This window comes from Vidua macroura, chromosome 24 (genome assembly GCF_024509145.1).
Source record: "Vidua macroura isolate BioBank_ID:100142 chromosome 24, ASM2450914v1, whole genome shotgun sequence".
NCBI classification, from domain to species: domain Eukaryota; kingdom Metazoa; phylum Chordata; class Aves; order Passeriformes; family Viduidae; genus Vidua; species Vidua macroura.
This window is the reverse complement of record NC_071594.1, coordinates 1966453-1985392: the sequence shown is the minus strand read 5'-3', so window position 1 is coordinate 1985392 and position 18940 is coordinate 1966453. Positions and strand designations below refer to the sequence as shown.

General features: G+C 46.6%; 1 protein-coding gene across 1 annotated transcript in view; it reads left to right on the top strand.

Annotated features, from left to right (window-relative positions):
* LZTR1 (leucine zipper like transcription regulator 1) overlaps positions 1-18940 on the top strand; it is a 39935-nt gene that overhangs the window by 7367 nt on the left and 13628 nt on the right. Inside the window, exons 10-11 of the mRNA XM_053998437.1 lie at positions 17076-17186; positions 18367-18459. Of these exons, the coding sequence (XP_053854412.1) occupies positions 17076-17186; positions 18367-18459 (204 nt within the window). The remainder of the gene's footprint in view (positions 1-17075; positions 17187-18366; positions 18460-18940) is intronic.

The following is an 18940-nucleotide window of genomic DNA, read 5'->3' as shown; positions in this document are numbered from 1 at the left end:
CAGAGGTACTGATTTAGCCTGCACAGGTGTGACAGGGCTCATGCCCCCAGAGCTGTGTGGGGGGTGTTTGGTGTGTTTATGTGTTTGCAGACAGCACTGGATAAGCTGGAGAATCCCACACACACACTGCTCAAAATTAATCATGCACATGGGCCTCGCTGGGAGCTGTTATTTGACCAAAGTATCTCTCAGCAGCCTATTTAATGCTTTACAAAGCTGATTTATTGTCACGTGAAATTAATAAAGCTGCTTCTTCAACTTTTTAAAGCCACAGTTGCCTTCAGGACTGTAGATCCTGTTCTGTTCCTGCCATTGTTACCGTTTGACGTGTGAGGCTTCAGCAGGCTTTGGTTCTTTGGGACACAGTTGCTTATTGCTTCCAGGAGCAGAACTGCTCCTGGCAGTGTTGTAAACCAGCATATTCCCTGAGTTATCCCCTGCTAATTTTAATTTCAGATTTCAAAGCTCTCTTCTTCATCTGTCTGTAATCCCAGGTTAGTTGCTCGTGTTGTATTTGGCAGTTTTTTCCTCTGGTACAGCATCTAGAAACTGATTTGGTAGAAATGGGAAGTGAAACTGGTGCTGTTGAAGCACGTGATAATAAATTTTCCTAAAAGACTGATTAACTGCAGACTTTTGGCGTTTCAAGTAACTTTTAAATTATTTTGTGTCTTCTGGAGTCATAACTAGGTAATTTCTCAGAATCTTTTTCCTAAAGTTTCCATGAGCTTTTGGCAAAGACTTCTAAAGGTAGCAATGAATCTGGACATTCTGAACTTGGATTTTCCTTTTTTATCCATCTCTGTGAACAAAATTACTCATGTTAATTTGAAACAAAATAGAAGTTGATAAGTGCAATGCTGTCTCAGCACTTCAGGGTTTCTGCTGTGTGTGAAGTGATAGTGACCTTTGTTATTCTGCAGCAGAATGACCTACCTTGACTTTTAGAGTTGGGTTTTTTCCTTTCCAATGGGTGGATAGTAGAGTTTGCCTTCTGCTTGCTCTGTATTATGATCTTAGAAATGCTGCATTACAACTTTGCTTGACTGCACTATGGCAAGGTTACTTTCTTACTTATGGTCATGTGATGCATATCCTTAATTCTTTCTTCTTTTGGATGCTTAGCATGGAATGGGTAAAGCCTCTGGAGTCCACAATAAGGTTTGGTGCTGATTAAGCTATTAATTCAGTGGTGATTTTTAAAGTGCTTTGCAAAAGAGATTACAGAAGAGATAGCTTATGCTGAAGGAGAGTCATTACTGCCATTCCAGTCTTGTTCTCTGAACTTAGGCTGCCCTGAGGAGCTTCTCAGGGTGATCAGGGGGTGATTTGGACTTTTCATACCCATTCGTGCCAGTAGCAGGGATAGGTGTCAGGTGGAAATTGTATGTCCTCTGCTACCCTGTTACGGCCAGCACAGAAGGTGACAAGTCACACAAGGCTAAGAATCTCGAGGTTGTTACCTGGAAAAGGTGGCACAGTTTGGGCATTAATTACAGCAAAGTGGAGTGAGTAGGATCTAGCAAGATCCTAGAGGCACTTCTTGAGCACAGACAGCAATCGTGTGTCAGGTGCTGCAGGTGCCCTGAGACAGTCTGGCGTTTTCTGCGTTTTGAGTAAACAAAATGCCAGACTGTACTGTTCTACTTGTTCTACTCAGGTAGAACAAACCTGGGAATAAATCTGGCAATGCTATTGTTGTAGTTCTCTGCCCAGGGCACTCAGAATTCTTGGTAGTGCCTTGCTGTGGGATGGAAGATGGGAAATGACTTATTGAGTAGAAGAGGGCAAACTGAGATAGAACAGGTCAGTACTTCAAAAATAAACCAGGATCTGCCATTTTATGCTTTAGGATGTCTCCAGAATGAATAACATGACATGCTTGCTGAGCTACACAATTGCAGTCAATTGCAACTCCTCAAACCTATATAGAATACATGTACATATATATTGTACAGAGCACACAGAGCTATTCCCCATCTTTGTTGTGAGATGATCTTCACAGCTGTGGGTTCTCCTTTTCTAAGTCAGCCACAGGAATATCTTGTCTGAGTCCTTGCCTGCCTGCATAACACTGCCAAAGCTTCCTGGCTTGCTGGATTTTCTTTATACAAGGGCTACTGAAGAATTTCAAAAACAAAAAATAGACTTTTTTGTTTGCCTCGAGTTTTTCTATTGAACTCAAATTACCCTTTACTTTCTGAAGAAGGCTGGAGCAGCATAAGAAATCAGCAGGCAGTAAGAGGGGAAATGGCCTGTGTTGCACAGACACGTGTGCACGTGGCAGTCGTGGCTTGTGCTGCAGAGAGGAGTGTTCTGCAGGGAATGACAGGAGCTCTGGGTCTGGCAGGGAGCACAGCCAGTTGTGGACACAGAGCCACAGAATCCAAGGTGATGTTTGGAGCAGCCACTGCCTCATAGAAGCAGGGTGTTATGTCAGGAAGAAGAAAATTCTCCCTCCTCACAGTTCCCATCATCTCCCTGTGGCTGCAGGGACTGGTGAGTTATCCATCCCTCCTGAAGTTATGAGGGAAAACTCTAAAACTTGTTCTGGGAGACATTTCGGTCTCACAGTTAGAGCTTTCAAAGCCAAGAGCAATAAAAATCTCCAATTTTCAAAGCTCTTATTTTTTCTTTTAATAAGCCAAAAGGGAGGTTAATGTACTGGTAACCTTCTTGGGCTTACTTGGAGGCTCAGTTTTGGAGTTTTTTTCAGACAGATTACAGTGACATGGTTTGTGGGCAGCTGAGGAAGATTAAAAGGACTTAGTCATCCTCCTGGGGATGAGTCTGCCCCAGTCTCCTTGTGCAGAGATTAGTTACACCCCTTGAGGTATCTTCAGGCACAAGAAACACGTTACTGTGTGCACAATGCCCCAGATTCCTGCAGTGAGCCCCCTAGCAAGATCTGCCTCACACATGGGCAGGATAGGTATCGTGTTCTGGGAGAGATAAAACTGAGCATTTCACAATCCAGAGGGAAGACTGATACTTTTGATGTTTATAAATTATGTACAGTGTTCAGGCTTGCATCCTTTTTTAAAAATGTAGGAGCTTCATACCAGTGCCCTTTGCAGGTCTGTGCTCAGTGAACTGGAGAGAGACATCTTGAAAATGTTTGTATCTGCACATCAGAGTACCTGTAGCTAACACTATTGTACAGCTCCACTTCTGTTTGTCAATTCTGTGTTCGTATCCTTTCTGAGGGATGTTCATTATTACATCCTTTTACAGTATTCTCCCAGAGAAAGCAAAATGCAAATGATGTGGATGACAGACAGAAGGAATATTTCTGTAACTACTCACTGGTAAGGAATTGGAACGACACAGATTTAACATGACCCACATTAAGGCGATATAAAATTGAGTAACAAAAGATCTTGAAATATGCTTTTTGGTTGAGGAGCAGTTACTCTGGATAAACTTATACCACCAACCTTGAAAGACAACAGAAAATCACACCTTTCCTCCAATATTTACCAATTGTTCAGAGTTTTGCCAATTACTGATTACAATAGCAGTCCACTCAGGGATTTTGATTTCATCTTAAGGTGGGTGCAAGCAGTCCATGTTTCACTTTGGCTGTAGGATACATTTATGAACAGAGTGTGTGGTCTGGGCTTCATGGTTTCCCTTACAGCATCCCTGGAAACAATGACTTAAATTCCCAGTTCTTGTGGGGAGCTGAGAGAGCTCCTGGTGGTAAGTAACATAAATACATGGTCTTTGTGTTTATTAGATAGATCTTCCAGTATAATATCTCCCCATGTCGTGTTTGCAAACCAGCGAGATTGTTCAGAGAAGAATGATTGAAGATGGGAAGCCCAGTGACCAACTATGAAGTGAAGTCTCTTTTAGGTGTAGGAAATGAAATCTTCCCTAGCTTACTGGGGAATAGAAGGTTTTTAATCCATCAGTGAAAGATGAAACAAGAGCCAGCCACTTCAAGTTGAAACTAGAAATATCCAGACTGAAAAAGAAAGGAAAACAAATGTTTACAAATTATGAAGAATGAGAGTAATTATTTACTGGAACATTTTATCTGGGTTTTTTTTTGTGGTTTTGGTTTGGTTTGTTTTGTTTTGTTTTTTTTTTGGTTTTTTGGGGTTTTTTTGGTTTTTTTTTTTGTTTTGTTTTGTGGTTTTTTTGTTTGTTTGTTTTTTTTTCTTTTTGTTTTTGTTTTTTTTTTTTTTTTTTGTAAAGTCTTCATTACACTTAAACCAGGATTTGATATTTTCTAAAAAGAAAGTTTTCCTCAAAGCAAGGCTAAATTTCAGTACCTCTTCACAGAAGTTTAGTGGGTTGGTGTGTTCAGGAAGTCAGATTAAGATCCCAAAAGTACTATTACGGTTATTGGATTTTTGAATGCACGCCACATGCCAAAGAGAAGCAAATGCTTGGTCACTGGATTTCTGTCAGCTGTTGTCAGACTTCAATATATGATCTTTTGTGACATGTTCATTGGAGTTTGGCTTGTTCTTCAAACTGCCTCATCCTCTCTGATGAATTATGCATTAACATTACTCTTTAAATTTGCAATTGATATATACTAAAGCAATTTTAAAGGAAATAACATTTACTATTATTACAGCTGTAAATAAATTGCAGACAGCCTCATACTCTGACCTTTGTGGTTATGCTGCCACGTGTTTGGATGTCGTTGTTAATAGATTTGCTTTCCTGTTTCCTTTCTGTGTTCCCCAGTAAATGCCAAATAGAAAAATCCCATCCTCAGTGTAGAGCACAATTGCAAAGGATGTCTCTTGCATCCCCTGTCACTTACCACAACCAGAGTTGGTATTGCAACAAGCTTCTGCTATTATGACTTTTCTTCTGTGTGTGGTGATTTAACCCAGAGCTCCCCCCTGTGCTGGGCTGATCCCCCAGCGTGGGCAGCAGGGCAGGGGGGATTCTGCCCCTGTGCTCAGGTGAGACCCCACCTGCAGAGCTGCCTCCAGCCCCGGGGTTCCAGCACAGCAAGGATGTGGAGCTGCTGGAGTGAGCCCAGAGGAGGCCATGGAGCTGCTCCAAGGGCTGGAGCCCCTCTGCTCTGGAGCCAGGCTGGGAGAACTGGGGGTGTTCACCTGAAGAAGAGAAGGCTCTGGGGAGAACTTAGAACCCCTTCCAGAGCCTAAAGGGGCTCCAAGAGAGCTGGAGAAGGACTTTAAACAAAGGCCTTTGGACAAAGGAGGGAATGGCTTCCCATTGCCAGAGGGCAGGGTTAGATGGGATATTGGGAAGGAATTCTTGGCTGTGAGGTGGTAAAACACTGGCACAGGTTGCCCAGAGCATCTGTGGCTGCTCCTGGATCCTTGGAAGTGTCCAAGGCCAGGTTGGATGGGGCTTGGAGCAAGCTGGTCTAGTGAATGGTGTCCCTGCCATGCAGGGATTGGAACAAGATGAGCTTTAAGGTCCCTTCCCACCCAAATCATCCTGTGATCCTGTGCTTTATCCTATGTTGTAGGTTTCTACGTCATGGTTTTCAACTTTCTATCTTCTGCTTCAATCCATGACAGTTCCTTTCTGTATTAATGGCTCCGTAGAGGAAGTGGTGCTTACAGAGGTGATCCTCTGCCTTTCATCGTTGTTAAGCTGCAATAGATACATTTATGTTGACAGTGTAGTTATGGAAATCTCCATAAATAAACTGCAGACAAAATATTTTGGCTTTCTGACATTAGTGTGGTGTTGAAGGTTTCATGAGATGTCTTGAGAAGTCTACCTTCTAGTAGAAATCTCTAAGAACAGGCTGGGTTTTTCTCTCAGGAGCAAAATAAGTATTGTTGACCCTGTGTGGGGCAAAGGAATGGAAATGGCCTTTGAAGAGGTTCATTCTGTGTGTCTGTGATAGAGCTTTTATTCCCTGTTTTCTTGTCTGTACCATCAGAGGGAAAAAGTAAAAGCTAAATTTCCATCTTGGATGTAAAATACCTGTTGTAACAAGAGCACAGCTGAGCTCCCAGCCCTGCAAATATATTAAAGAACAGGAGGCAGTCTTAGAATCACAAAAGCAGGTTCATTGGAAGGACTTCCAAGGTTTTGAATCCAAGCACATGCTTAAGAGCAGGTCTGGTTGAGGCAGGCTGCTCAGGTCATTGTCCATTCCATTCCATTGCATTCCAGTGTATCTCCAGGGTTAGACATCCAGCAGCTTCTCCTGGCTTCCATCTAGTGTTTGTCCACTATCACGATCAAAGACATTTTCATCTCACATTAAGAAAGAACTTTCTGTGCTGACTTTACTGGCTCTTCTTTTCCCACCGGGCAACTCTCTGAAGAGCAGCTCTGACTTCCCTGCAGGAAGGTGCCTCCTTTACCTTCTCTCCTCTCATGCATCCTGTGCTCCAGCCCTTGATCACAGCCTTGACGTTTGTGTCCCTCCACTGGACTTACGTAGGTCAATGCCTTTCTGTACTGGGGATCCCAGAGTGCTTCAGCTGGGGATTTAAAAATAGTGAGGAGGACAAGTCCCATCCCTGAGCCCACTGCAGCAGCTGAGGGGCTGCTGGCCATGCTGCCAGAGGATGCTGCTGAACCCTCTGCAGCTCCCTGTCCACCACATCTGTGTTCTGCAGAGCTGTGTTCTGGACAGCCAGTCCCCAGCCTGTATCATTGCAAGGAATGGCTGTCCTGGGGACAGGATTTGGCAGAACTTCCTGAGGCGCCCATCAGCCCATTTTCCAGCCTGGCTAAGTCCTTTGGAATATCAGCATTTCAGCTGCTCCAGACAATTTGCTATCAAGCATAGACTTGCTGAGAATGCAGTGCCTTCTTATAACCCATGAAGCATTTTGAAGGGGATGATCAGGTTAGTCAGGAAAAATTTGCCCTTGGTAAATCCTTGCTGACTGGTGCCAGTCACCTCTTTCATGTGGTAGAAGTCGCTTCCAGGAAGATTTTCTCTATAACTTTCTTGGGACAGCAGTGCAGTTGCCTGGCTCATGGTTAACTGTATTCCCAAAGTTCATACCAGGCCAGATTTTTAAAATTAATAGGTACATTTTGGGTTATTTGATTACTCTTGGATACCTGCAGTGATAAACTGGATGACTCCATTGCCAGAATCTGAAAGGAATGACAGCCTAAGGAAAGGCCCAATAAAGGAACAACAGCCTATGGAAAGGCTCAGTAAAATCTTCCAGCATTTGCCTGCTTCTCTTCATTTGTAGAGCTGCATGTCTTGAAGTTCACTCTAACATGTGTCTGTTCCAATTTTGTCTGAAAGCAGAGATTGTCTGCACCCAGCATGGGAAAGCATTCTAAATCCTTAAACCTCCTTGAACCTAAAGACTACCCAAAGCTCTGTCTGTCCATCTGTTTGAGTTTGATGCTGTTGCCTGGTGTAACAGCGTGAAAACACCTCAGGTATCAACAGCTCCCAACCTCCCAGAAGTGACAACTCATTTGGACCTTTTGTAGTTTATTGTTTTCTTCCAGTTTCAGAGAAAAATAGATACTTTTTTTACCTCTTAGTTTATGTTGGTTCACCAGGTTGGTTTGTTGATGGCTTTAGGTCTAATTTCATTTTAGCTTTGAGCTTTTAATGATACTGAAGGATAGAGAGGCTCATTGATGTTCCTGGGTTGTGAAAGAAATCTGAGCACATCATTACTGGCTTTTGAGTTCAGTGCAGAAATTTCCTTCCATAATACCCGCTCATTCATAGCTGAGTGTGAGGAAAATTAACATTTACACCATTAAAAATCTATTCTGTAAATGTAGGAAAGCTTCTGAGGAGCTGAGAGTAAGAAAGGAGAACCTTGAAACAACTGCAGAGGATTTTATTTTAGCAATGTCCTAGTATTGCTCATAATGTTGAAATTTCTATCGCCAAAAGCACTGAAACATATTAAAACGTTCTGAGAAAGGAGTCAAAGAGGGAAGATAAGCACTGCAACAGCACGAGTAGTCACAGGCTGCAATAAGAGCATAGTTAATGCATTCTTCACAGCCAAGAGAGTGAATCTCACTACAAGGAGGTTGAATTTTTGTCCCTGACCCAGTTCTGCCGGCCATCCAGAAGAGCTGGGCAAGCCATGGCTCTATGTGTGCTGCTGACCTGCCAGCTGAGAAAGGGCTTTACTTCATCATCTTCCAGTGTGTCAGTCAGCTTTGACATAATACACAGGTTGTCACTTTGGGGTGATCCATCTGCCCTGTTTTTTCATTAAGACAAAATGTGAGAAGGCCATCTCAGACTTGGGAATAGCTGGTGGATATTCCCTCTCCACCATCTTAGCTTGTGATCTGCATTTTGCCTGCTTGCAGTGAGTAAATTCCTCAGCTTCTCATCCTCATCCCTGGAAGCGTTCGTGGCCATGCTGGACAGGGCTTGGAGCAGCCTGGGCTAGTGGAAAGTGTCTCTGTCCATGGCAGAGGGTGGAACAAGGTGAGCTTTAAGGTCCCTCCCAACCTGAACCAGTCTCAGATTCTGTGATTTGTGAAGAGCCATTGGGAGGAAGAGGACAGACAAAAAGCAGCTAGTGAAAAGATTTCATTGCTGTGTGTCTCTGTCATTGCACAAACCTGGAGAAAACCACCACATGTTAATGGTTCAATCACAGTGATGGGCTCCATACAAGACCACAGACCTTTCTCTGGACTGACCCTGAATGTTCTGGATACACAGGGACAATCTTCTGGAGCTTCAGCTGCAGGGGACTGCTGCTCAGTGTCCAGTCTCTCATGCTTCCCATCTATACTTTTACACATATTGTTTTTTAAACCTTGTAACCAGGTGTCCTACCCAGCAGTGGCTTGAGAGGGTATCTGCCCCAGAGGAAGCTCACACTGTGCCCTCGAGAGAATGGGGTTTAAAAAAATCTTGGGATGTATTTTGCAGCGTGGGTTTTTGCTCTCCCCGGCTGCACGCGGCTCTTGGGAGCCTGGCTGTGGCGTAGCTTCCACGTGCTACCGGGGTTTGCTGCCGCGGGTTCCCGGACACGGCTCCGTGTCTCGGGTGCGTGGGCTGGCCAACCGCTGTTACCGTGCGCTAGGGACCCGGCAAAGAGGAAGGAATTTGTCCATTTACTCCGTGCTTGGCAGGAACGGTTTATTGGTCACGTGGCGCGGTTCGATGGAAAGACGCGACCGCTCCCGGCACTCGCATGGGAGAAAATGGCGTCTGACTGCCGGCGGGATAGGGCTTTATAGAGGGGCGGGGCGAGAGGATCCACGGCCGGCCGCCCAATAGGGGCGGCTGCCGTGGCAGTGACGCCAGCAACCGCGACCAACCAGAGAACCCCGCAGGGGCGGGCGCCGAGCCAGAGCGGGCTGAGCGGGATCGTGTGGCCAGCACGGGGTTTCCCGGGGCCGGACGGCAGGGTGGTTACAGGAGCGGCACAGGGGTAAGAGCCGGCAGCGGGCAACATGGGGGCGGAAACCGCGGGGGGGAACAACGCGGGGGAAACACGGGATTACAGAACTTGACTTATTTTAACATAAATTAAAAACCCTAATCTAAACCCAAACTCCGGGATGCAACATCTCCCCGCTTAATAAAATATAAAAAGCAGTGGTGTTGATTCAGTCTCTCAAGCGGTGGCCTCTTCTCCCAGCTTCTTCTGCTGCTGCAACTGCGGTGACTGCTATGCAGGTGGAGAGGGCCTGGAGATGGTGCTGGGGCTGGTTCTTCTCAGGGTGTTTAGGGATAGGGAAACTGGGACAACTTTATTACAAACATGGGGATTTGGGACATACACAGACTGGGGCTTTGGGGAAAAACATATTTTTTTTTTAAGGAGATTGTAGGGTCCTTTTTCTTTTGCGTCGCCTGCGGCTTGATGCAACCCCCCGATTGGTGGGGTCATCTGCCACGCTCAAAGGCACCCTGATGTTCTGAACTACCACCTGCACAGTTACTTGGTAACTCACAGCTCTCCTTAAGGTGCTGTGGCCTGCCTTACTTTTATCTTCACGCGAGGCAGGTGCGCGTTGTTTCTTCAGTTTTTTGGGGGAATGGGATCTCCCTCCCCCCCTCTCCCCCCTCCCACTGTCCCTGGGGGTGCCCTGCCCAGAAACGGACATTGAACCACAAAATGTCCTCTTTGATTGCAGTGGAAGCACTGGCGTCTTGCTGGAGGCTGCTTCGGACCAGCGTTCTTTGGAGGCACGGCATCCAAGGCAGCAGTGTTCATGGATGCCGCTTCCAGGACAAACTTGTCCTGAACCTCTGATCCCTCTACATGCCTCTCATCTGTCGGCTCGACCCGTTCCACGGAATCTGGAAAATGCTCAGAAACCCACATCCCCCTGCTTCCCTCCCTCCCGGGTCTCCGGGAACCCTGGGACTGCAGAAGCAGGGGCTCCGATTCCCCCCCCCTCTCCTTTTCCCTCCCACCCAGACGTCTGGGGCCCATGGGAACTTGGAGGTAGGGGTTCCCGTCCCCGCCCCTCTCCTCTTCCCTCCCGCCCGGCTCTCCGGGGCCCATGGGAAGATGGGGGTAGGGGTTCCCGCTCCTCCCTCCCCCCTCTTCCCTCCCGCCCGGATCTCCGGGACCCATGGGAAGATGGGGACAGGGTACGGGCAATAGGACGGGGGCTGCCTCCCTCAGGCAGCGGGGTGGAGATGGCAGAGCTTTCCCCGGTGGAGGAGGGCGGAGTCGATGACTCAGCAGGGACGACATGCAAAGGACTGGAGGGAACACCCATTCGAGGGAGAACAACGGGTGAGGGAGCAACCTGACCTCCCGAGGGGGCGGCGCCCACGCCCACAGGGAGGCAGGTGGGGGTTGGGTCAAAGGCGGGGACACCGGGAACAAAGAACAGAAAGGGGTTGTGGGAAGAAGAGACCCTGCCACGTGGCCGCCCTCCATCTTGGGAAGACAAAGGGATCGACCACGTGGCCTTGGCCTCCTCAGAGGAACAAAGAAAAGGGTTTAAAGAAACAGAACTGCGCGGGGTAGCGCCGAAACTGGGATTTTCAACTGGGAACAAGGGATTGGAAAAGGGGTTTAGGGTCGTGGCCTCAGCGAATCGACCGATCTCGCTAAGGCGGGGACGCCGGGGTGGCTTGGGGGAGCCAGGCGCACGGTCCACATTTGTGGAGCTGCCCTGCGTCTCAGATCGACGGGGTGCTCCCCCTCGCCCACCCGGGTTAGGGGAAGAAGGGGTAGGAGAAGGGGATGGGGAAACAGATTCAGAGGGAGTAACAGATTTTCCGGATGGTTCTTTCCTTTCCCCAACCGAGTTTCGCGCGGGGTCTGATTTTACTACATCTGTGATCAACAAATGGAATTTAGGGAAGCAGTCACCTATAGAGGGATCCCTACCGATCCCCTCTGCTAGCCTTTTTCCCACTTGCTCCCAAAATTCTGTTTTGCGCGCGTCCTCGGTAGACAGACGGGGGAAAGCAAAGAACAACCACCGGACAAATTTCTTAACTAAATTTTTTTGGGTAGGGGCCCTTCACCAAAAGGATTTCTTTAACTTGGGAATAAAATTCCTTTTGTTGGGCAGATAGCACGGTCCCCATGCTTCTTCCACCCAAACCACCTCACCCCTGGGGCAGTAAAAAAGAGAAAAAGAAAAGCAAGAAAACGCAGGCGACTCCAGCGGCTGCCGTTCGTGCTGCGCGCTGCACGTCCCAACCTCGGGAACACGGCCAGCCCTCCCCGTATTAGCTGGACACGTTTCCACGACTAATACTTACCAGACTGAAGTCTCTGCAAAGAAAAGCTGCTACCAGGGTCCGGGAGTCCCGGGAAGTGTTCTTTCTTCTGCCCTCCTGGCTGCGAAAGTTTGCACTTCCTGTCCCACGCGGGACACACTGTCTGGTCCCTCGTGGGCGACGGAGACTTCACTGACGTACTTTGGAGAGCCCCTGCTCTCGGTTTCCGTCTGGCACGGAGCTGTGATCCGGCGCGGACCGCTGCCCGCTCTGGCTTGGCGGCGGCGCTCCCCCCTTGGCGGCAGCGCGGCCCCTGGCCGGCGGCGGCGGCTCCCGGCGCTGTTCCTGGAGCTCCGCGGTGAACCTCCGTCCACGCAATCAGCTCAGCGCTGGCCTCGGCACCACGTTCGGGCGCCAATTGCGGCGTGGGTTTTTGCTCTCCCCGGCTGCACGCGGCTCTTGGGAGCCCGGCTGTGGCGTAGCTTCCACGTGCTACCGGGGTTTGCTGCCGCGGGTTCCCGGACACGGCTCCGTGTCTCGGGTGCGTGGGCTGGCCAACCGCTGTTACCGTGCGCTAGGGACTCGGCAAAGAGGAAGGAATTTGTCCATTTACTCCGTGCTTGGCAGGAACGGTTTATTGGTCACGTGGCGCGGTTCGATGGAAAGACGCGACCGCTCCCGGCACTCGCATGGGAGAAAATGGCGTCTGACTGCCGGCGGGATAGGGCTTTATAGAGGGGCGGGGCGAGAGGATCCACGGCCTGCCGCCCAATAGGGGCGGCTGCCGTGGCGGTGACGCCAGCAACCGCGACCAACCAGAGAACCCCGCAGGGGCGGGCACCGAGCCAGAGCGGGCTGAGCGGGACCGTGTGGCCAGCACGGGGTTTCCCGGGGCCGGACGGCAGGGTGGTTACAGGAGCGGCACAGGGGTAAGAGCCGGCAGCGGGCAACATGGGGGCAGAAACCGCGGGGGGGAACAACGCGGGGGAAACGCGGGATTACAGAACTTGACTTATTTTAACATAAATTAAAAACCCTAATCTAAACCCAAACTCCGGGATGCAACAGTATTTGGTTTAGATTTCAGCATAGCAACAGTTAAACAAGGACCTACAGCAGACTCAGAGGTAAAAAAACATTTGAAAGTGAAAAGGACTTTAAAAATGGAAATTAAACTCATTATAGGAGAGAGAGAGAAATTCCACTTTCATATATGCCTTTTCTTCTCTGCTCCTTTTTATTCCCCCTTGCAATTTATCATGAGCTATTTAACTTAAGCTGTAATCCAAGAACCATTTAAGCATTGGCTCTGCATGTGCAAGTCCTAAATTGCACAGAGCAGGCTACTATTGACCCCTGAGTGGAAATGATTCATTTTACTTCTTTCACTATTTAATTTTACTTTACATTGCTTCAACTTAATTTATTAAGGACTTCAAGCTAAGCTGAATATATTCCTGGTGAGATCAAAATTTAAATCAATGAGTTTATGAAGGGGTTTGCACAGGTATTACTGAGTTTATTTTAAAGTGTATGTGCTCAGGCCCATAGGTGATGCTCAGGGCTGTAATCTCACCTATTTGAATGATTGCTGGGTCCTCTGGTACAGGGAGAGGCAACTTTAATGTAAAGCTTTGGGAGTCAAATTGGAAGCCTGATGAGCAGCACAGAACAAACTCCATTTGTGCTGTCTGGACAGGCTACAGTATGAGTCTGAGCACAAGAAATGAGAGAAAAAAAAGACTTGTGAAATACTTTTATTTTGAAAATGATGGCTTGAGTCATACCAGCAGTGTGGAAGGTTGTACTGAAAGGGAAGCAAAGGTGACCAATGAGCTCTGCTTTTGAAAGCAAAGATTCCAGGGGGAATCTTGTAAAGATCCTCAGATGCAAATCTCATTAACCTTAAATAGAGAAACCATTCAAACAAATGAAACAGGGTGATGTAGCTCAGAGAGGGGTGCCAGCCCCCATCACTGGAGGTGTTAGGATTGACTCCAGAATTTCTTCTGTCAGGCACTGTTAATAAAGTAAGGAGATCACATTGATGGAGAGGTGAGTACGGGATCTAGAGCTGACAAATACATTCAGATTCACAGTGCCTCTGTCTTTTTAGCATTCCTGTATGTAACAGGAATGAGAAAGACAAATCCCTTCGGATTCACACAGGACCATCTGGAGTTGTGCCAACAGATGAAATTAGAGTCATAGAATTACAGAGCCATTAGGGCTGGAAAAGACCTTCAAGATCATCAAGTCCAGTCATCCTTCCAGCACTGCCACATTCACCTCTAATCCATATCCCCAAGTGCCATGCACCTTTTGAACACTTCAGGGATGGTAACTCTATCACTGCCCTGAGCAGCCTGTGCCAATGCTTACGACCCCTTTAATGAGAAAATGTTTCTTAATATCCAATCTAAACCTCCCCTGCTGCAATTTGAGCCATTTCCTCTCATCCTTTCTGACCATCCTGGCTAGCAAAGTCGGTGGTATTTTGTAGCTGTTTCTTTTAAACTCTACCTGGGGTGAGTGTATTCAGCAGCTGGATTTGGCAGCCTGGGAGATCTCCCAGTGAAAAATTTAAGATGGGGCAGGTTCTGGGTATCTGGTATTGGTGGGTGAGGAACGTGGGGGCCAGAATGTGTCAACAGCTGTTTGTGCTCCTGAGCTCTATTAACCTTTCTTTCCTCCTGAATATTTTCTTGAGGACCCAGCTTCCCTTCCTTGCACTGGAACAAAGCTCCTGTGGCCAATTCCTTGGTCCTGGGAGGGCCGAGCATTGTTCCCCATGCGGGTGGCACCAAAATGTCACCACTTGCAGCATTGTCATCTCCATGTGGGGCTTTGTGCTGCCCTGAATTCTGCTGTTCTGATTCAGTAAAACAAACACCCTGAAACTCTCAGCTGCACAATGTTTTGAGAACTGGACATGGCCTTTTCTGTTCCAGGCTGTCATTCCATGTTTTACATTTCTCTCTTTAAAAATGTAGTCTGTGTATTTAGAAAGTAAAGTTGTTTGATTACTTAAGTTATTAGTAACTACAGAGCTCTGGTTCCTTGGCTAGTACCAACCATTACAAAAGAAAAACCATCATTACAGCATTCCATAGAGATTGTTGGAGTTGAATATGATGTGACTGGCAAGTACATCTTACTTGGTTAAATATTCAGGTGGTTCATGTTTGCTTTCCAGCACCAGTTGTTTCAAAGCTGTAAGGCTTTCTGATTGAAAAAAAAAATTGGTTGTTAAATTCAATGGCAGCTTTTAAAAACTAAATACTAGAGAATTTTTAGAATTGTTTTAATTAAAAGCAAAACTAAAATATTATTTATTTAAAAAAAGTGGAAAATTACCTGAATAAGTCTAAAGCAGGTGTGCTGCATTTGAGCTCTGCTAGAACAGTTCTTTTTGTTTGGTTTTGGTTGCAATTAGTTGTGAGAAAGATGTTACAGTACAGCTAACACCAGCCTGCCTGGCTGTGTGGGAATGGGTCTTGGCAAGCAAACTTCTTACTTTGGGATGAGGTTGGAGCTCCAGTTGATGAAGGTGACAGATGTATTTTTAACCCATTATATTATGGTTGATTATTTCAATCAGTACATCTAATTTAGTTAATGAGATTACTGCTAAGAACAAGCAGAGGCCATAGAAATAGATTATATTTGACAGTAATCTCATCCTCTTTCAGAGAGGTATGGAACTGGGTCCAGGCAGGAATGTACTAACAGATCAGTGTTATTCCATAACCCATCACAGTATTTATTAGAGCTAACTCTGAAGTTTCCTTGATAAAGTATCCATGAAACATGCTGGATACAGAAGGCATCTTGTTTATCCAGAGGGTTTGTTAAACTGGCACAGGCAAATGTGCCTTTTCAGGTGAGCAAGTCTGTGGTTTGTACATCTAAGAAAAATACCCATGTCCTAGTTACTGACTGGGAGATTGTCTCCTTAAAAGCCGTAGTTTGAGGAGAAGAACAAGTCATGGAAAGTGTGGTGAGTAACAGGCTAAATGAGGCTGTTGTGTGATACTGTGGTGAGAGGGGTGAGTTGGTGGGAATGAGAACTGCCAGTCAGCATGCTTTCCTGGAAAATCTGCCTCTCCAGATAAACATAATCTTGTTTCATGTTTGACTTTACTTGAGTGGTGTCTATAAATATGTACAAGAAGCCAAGATTTCTTATACCAGAGGGCTTTTTATTTTGTAGGCAAAGATTTAATGAGATTTACTGCCTGGAAGATGAAAAGTCTGATGAAACTAGAGGAAAAAAAAAGAAGTTTCTCTCACCACTTGAAGGCTTTCTGTGAGCTCTCAGTGAGATATGCTGATGTGTTCACACATCATTTAGCCTCAGAAGAAATGAGTAAAAATGCTGTAGTCTGTCCTCTGCAGGAGGGTCATGGTGGCTTTGGCTTGTAGTAACTCTTCAAAAATCACCCGACGCTGCAGCTCCGAGGTGAGGTGATCCCTCAGCCCTATAAATAGCTGCAGTGTGGGGGGCTTTTCTTTCTGAGGAGCTGGCAGGATGGAGACCAGAGCTGTGGCTCTGAGGTGCCAGCTCTGCCAACAGCTCCCGCCTTGGGCTCCTTTTCAGCACTGGACCTTCCTGGGGACTTCGCCAGATGGTTCAGCCCTTCAAGCTGTGGGGGAGGTGGGCGCTCACAGGCCCGGGGCTCAGTCCTGCTGAGGTAGATGATCATTCACCTTTCAAGTTCCTGACAGCATATGGAATAAGCTGACAGCATTTGGAATTAGCACAGTGATCACTTTTGCAGGATCTGCTTATTTCTAGAAGTATGTGTGGAGTTTATGTGGAAAATGACATTGGCTTTAATTTTGTAAATGATACATTTTGTAACTGCCTTGATATGTAGACCTGTGTAGGTACCACTGTGATTAGAAGGTGCAGTGAATGTGACTGGACAATACGTTCTGGACACGCTAGGAAAGAGTCCTGAGGTGCAGCAAATGTCAGTCACAGGATGCAAGTGTGTGTGAGTGTTTGTGTCAGTGTGTGTGTGTCTGCATGTGTGTGTGTGTGAGTGTGTGTGTCTGAATGTGTGAATGTGCCTGAGTGTGTGTTTGTGTGAGGGTGTGAGTGTGTGTGTGTGAGAGAGTGTGAGTGTGTGTGTGCACAAGTGTGTGTGTGAGTGTCTGTGCAAGTGCATGAGTGTCTGTGAGTGTCTATGTGAGTGTGTGTGTGAGTGACCCCGGGCTGTGTTGGTTTGGTCAGAGCTCCATCCTCGTAATGCCAAGGTTGCGGGTTCGATCCCCAGTCACTTAACATTGGACTCAACGATCCCTGTGTGTTCCTTCCAATTCAGATATTCTGTGATTTTCCCTTTTCACTGTTGATCTGTTCATAGCAGATCCTTTTTCTTGGCAGAAGAACAGGCTTTTATTTATTACCTTGCCTTTTTTGTCCTTTTCTCTCTGTTTATTCCCTATTTTCTTTCCCCAGTTACCCAGTGGGAGACTCTTCCATGCGGCAGCGGTTATCTCAGATGCTATGTACATCTTTGGTGGTACAGTGGACAATAACATCAGAAGTGGAGAGATGTACAGGTTCCAGGTAATTTGCTGATAAACATACTCACTTCCACACCAATTCCATGACTCCTGCCTGTGGTGTGTCTGTTTTAGCTCACCGTGAGCTCCATGGTGTTTAGTCCATGGCCTTCTTACAGGCAGCCTCTGTATTTCAGATTCAGCTTTCAAAGGTCAATGTGTGTCGTTAAAATCTTTTGAGAAATGTTGTTTGGACAGACATTTTGGTAAGGTCAAGCCCTCTAGTGCCTTCTGAAGTCCTACAGAGATCAGGACAACTTTGACAAATCATTGGAAAGTGTAGCAGATGAGATTTGCTATATTATTTCATTAAAATCAGCTGTTCCTCTTCATGTGCTGTCCTGTTCAGGGCTCTGGGGCAGAGTGTTTTGTATTGCAGTTTTATCTCCATGCAGCTCTCCCACTCCCATCTGACAGAGCTGTGGGATTTGAAATTTTTTAATTCAGGATACTCACACTAGATTAAAGCCCACGTACAGTCAAGTCTATTTTTATTGCATGGCACCCTCAGACAAGTCCTGAGAGCAGGTGAGACTCCCAGCCTCCGAGTCCTCATATCTAGAAGTTGTGATGAAGCACAGTTCTTCCGTGTTACACTGTATTATCTGTCCTTAACCTCACCATGGGGGAAGCCCTTGCATGTGTTTGGTTTGCTTGTGACATTCTACTTCATGTGCTGCACTGAGGCTGAGTTAATAACAAAATCCAGTGATAGTAGGTGTAACCTTGGCACTTTTGGTTATAGAATCATAGGATCAGGAATATCCTGAGCTGGAAGGAACCCACAAGGACCATCCAGTCAGCCCCTGCCCCTGCACAGACACCCCAACAATCCCACCCTGTGCACCCCTGCCAGCGCTGTCTAAACACTCCTGCAGCTCTGGCAGCCTCGGGGCCGTGCCCATTCCCTGGGGAGCCTGGGCAGTGCCAGCACCCTCTGGGGGAAGAACCTTTCCCTGATGTCCAGCCTAACCCTCCCCTGACACAGCCCCAGCCATTCCCTTGGGTCTTGTCCCTGGTCAGAGAGCAGAGATCAGAGCTGTCCCTCCACTGCCCCTCAGGAGGAAGCTGCAGACCCTGAGGAGATCTGACCTCAGGCTCCTCTGCTTCAGAGTGATGTGAGATTTGAAGTTTATATAGCCACTGAAATTAATTCTGTCTTCTGTGGGGTTTTATTTTTTTAGTTTTCTTGTTACCCTAAATGCACTCTCCATGAAGACTATGGAAGGCTGTGGGAAAACAGACAGTTCAGTGACTTGGAGTTTGTTTTGGGAGAGGTGAGTAGAATTTATTGGAGAGGTGCCAATGGGGGTGTTACTGTGTGTGTGGTGTGTTTGCTGGGAAAAAGCAAATTGTGCAGTGGTTGTGCCAAAAACCCTGGGAATGAATCACTGGTGAACTGTCTGCCTGGTTTAGTAAGTTTCACTGATCCAGATAATTTTTTAAAGCTGCAATGGAGAAGAAACTTTTAAACTGAGAAGACTTAACCTGAATTTATCAAAGCATATTATATAGAGTTGCAATATGAAAATTTACCAATGACTCTGTACTCCCAGGTCCCAGTTGCCTCCTAGGAAGGCAGGTCAATGTTTTTCAAACCCATTATCATTTCAAGAGCCATTTTTAATTACTGAAATAAAAGAGAATGAGAAAAAGCAGTACAGCGGAATGGTTCTCTAGTAATGCAAACAGTTTAAAAATTTAACAGAGAACAGGTTTTCTGAAGATAAACATGAGAAATTTGAACTTACCTGCATT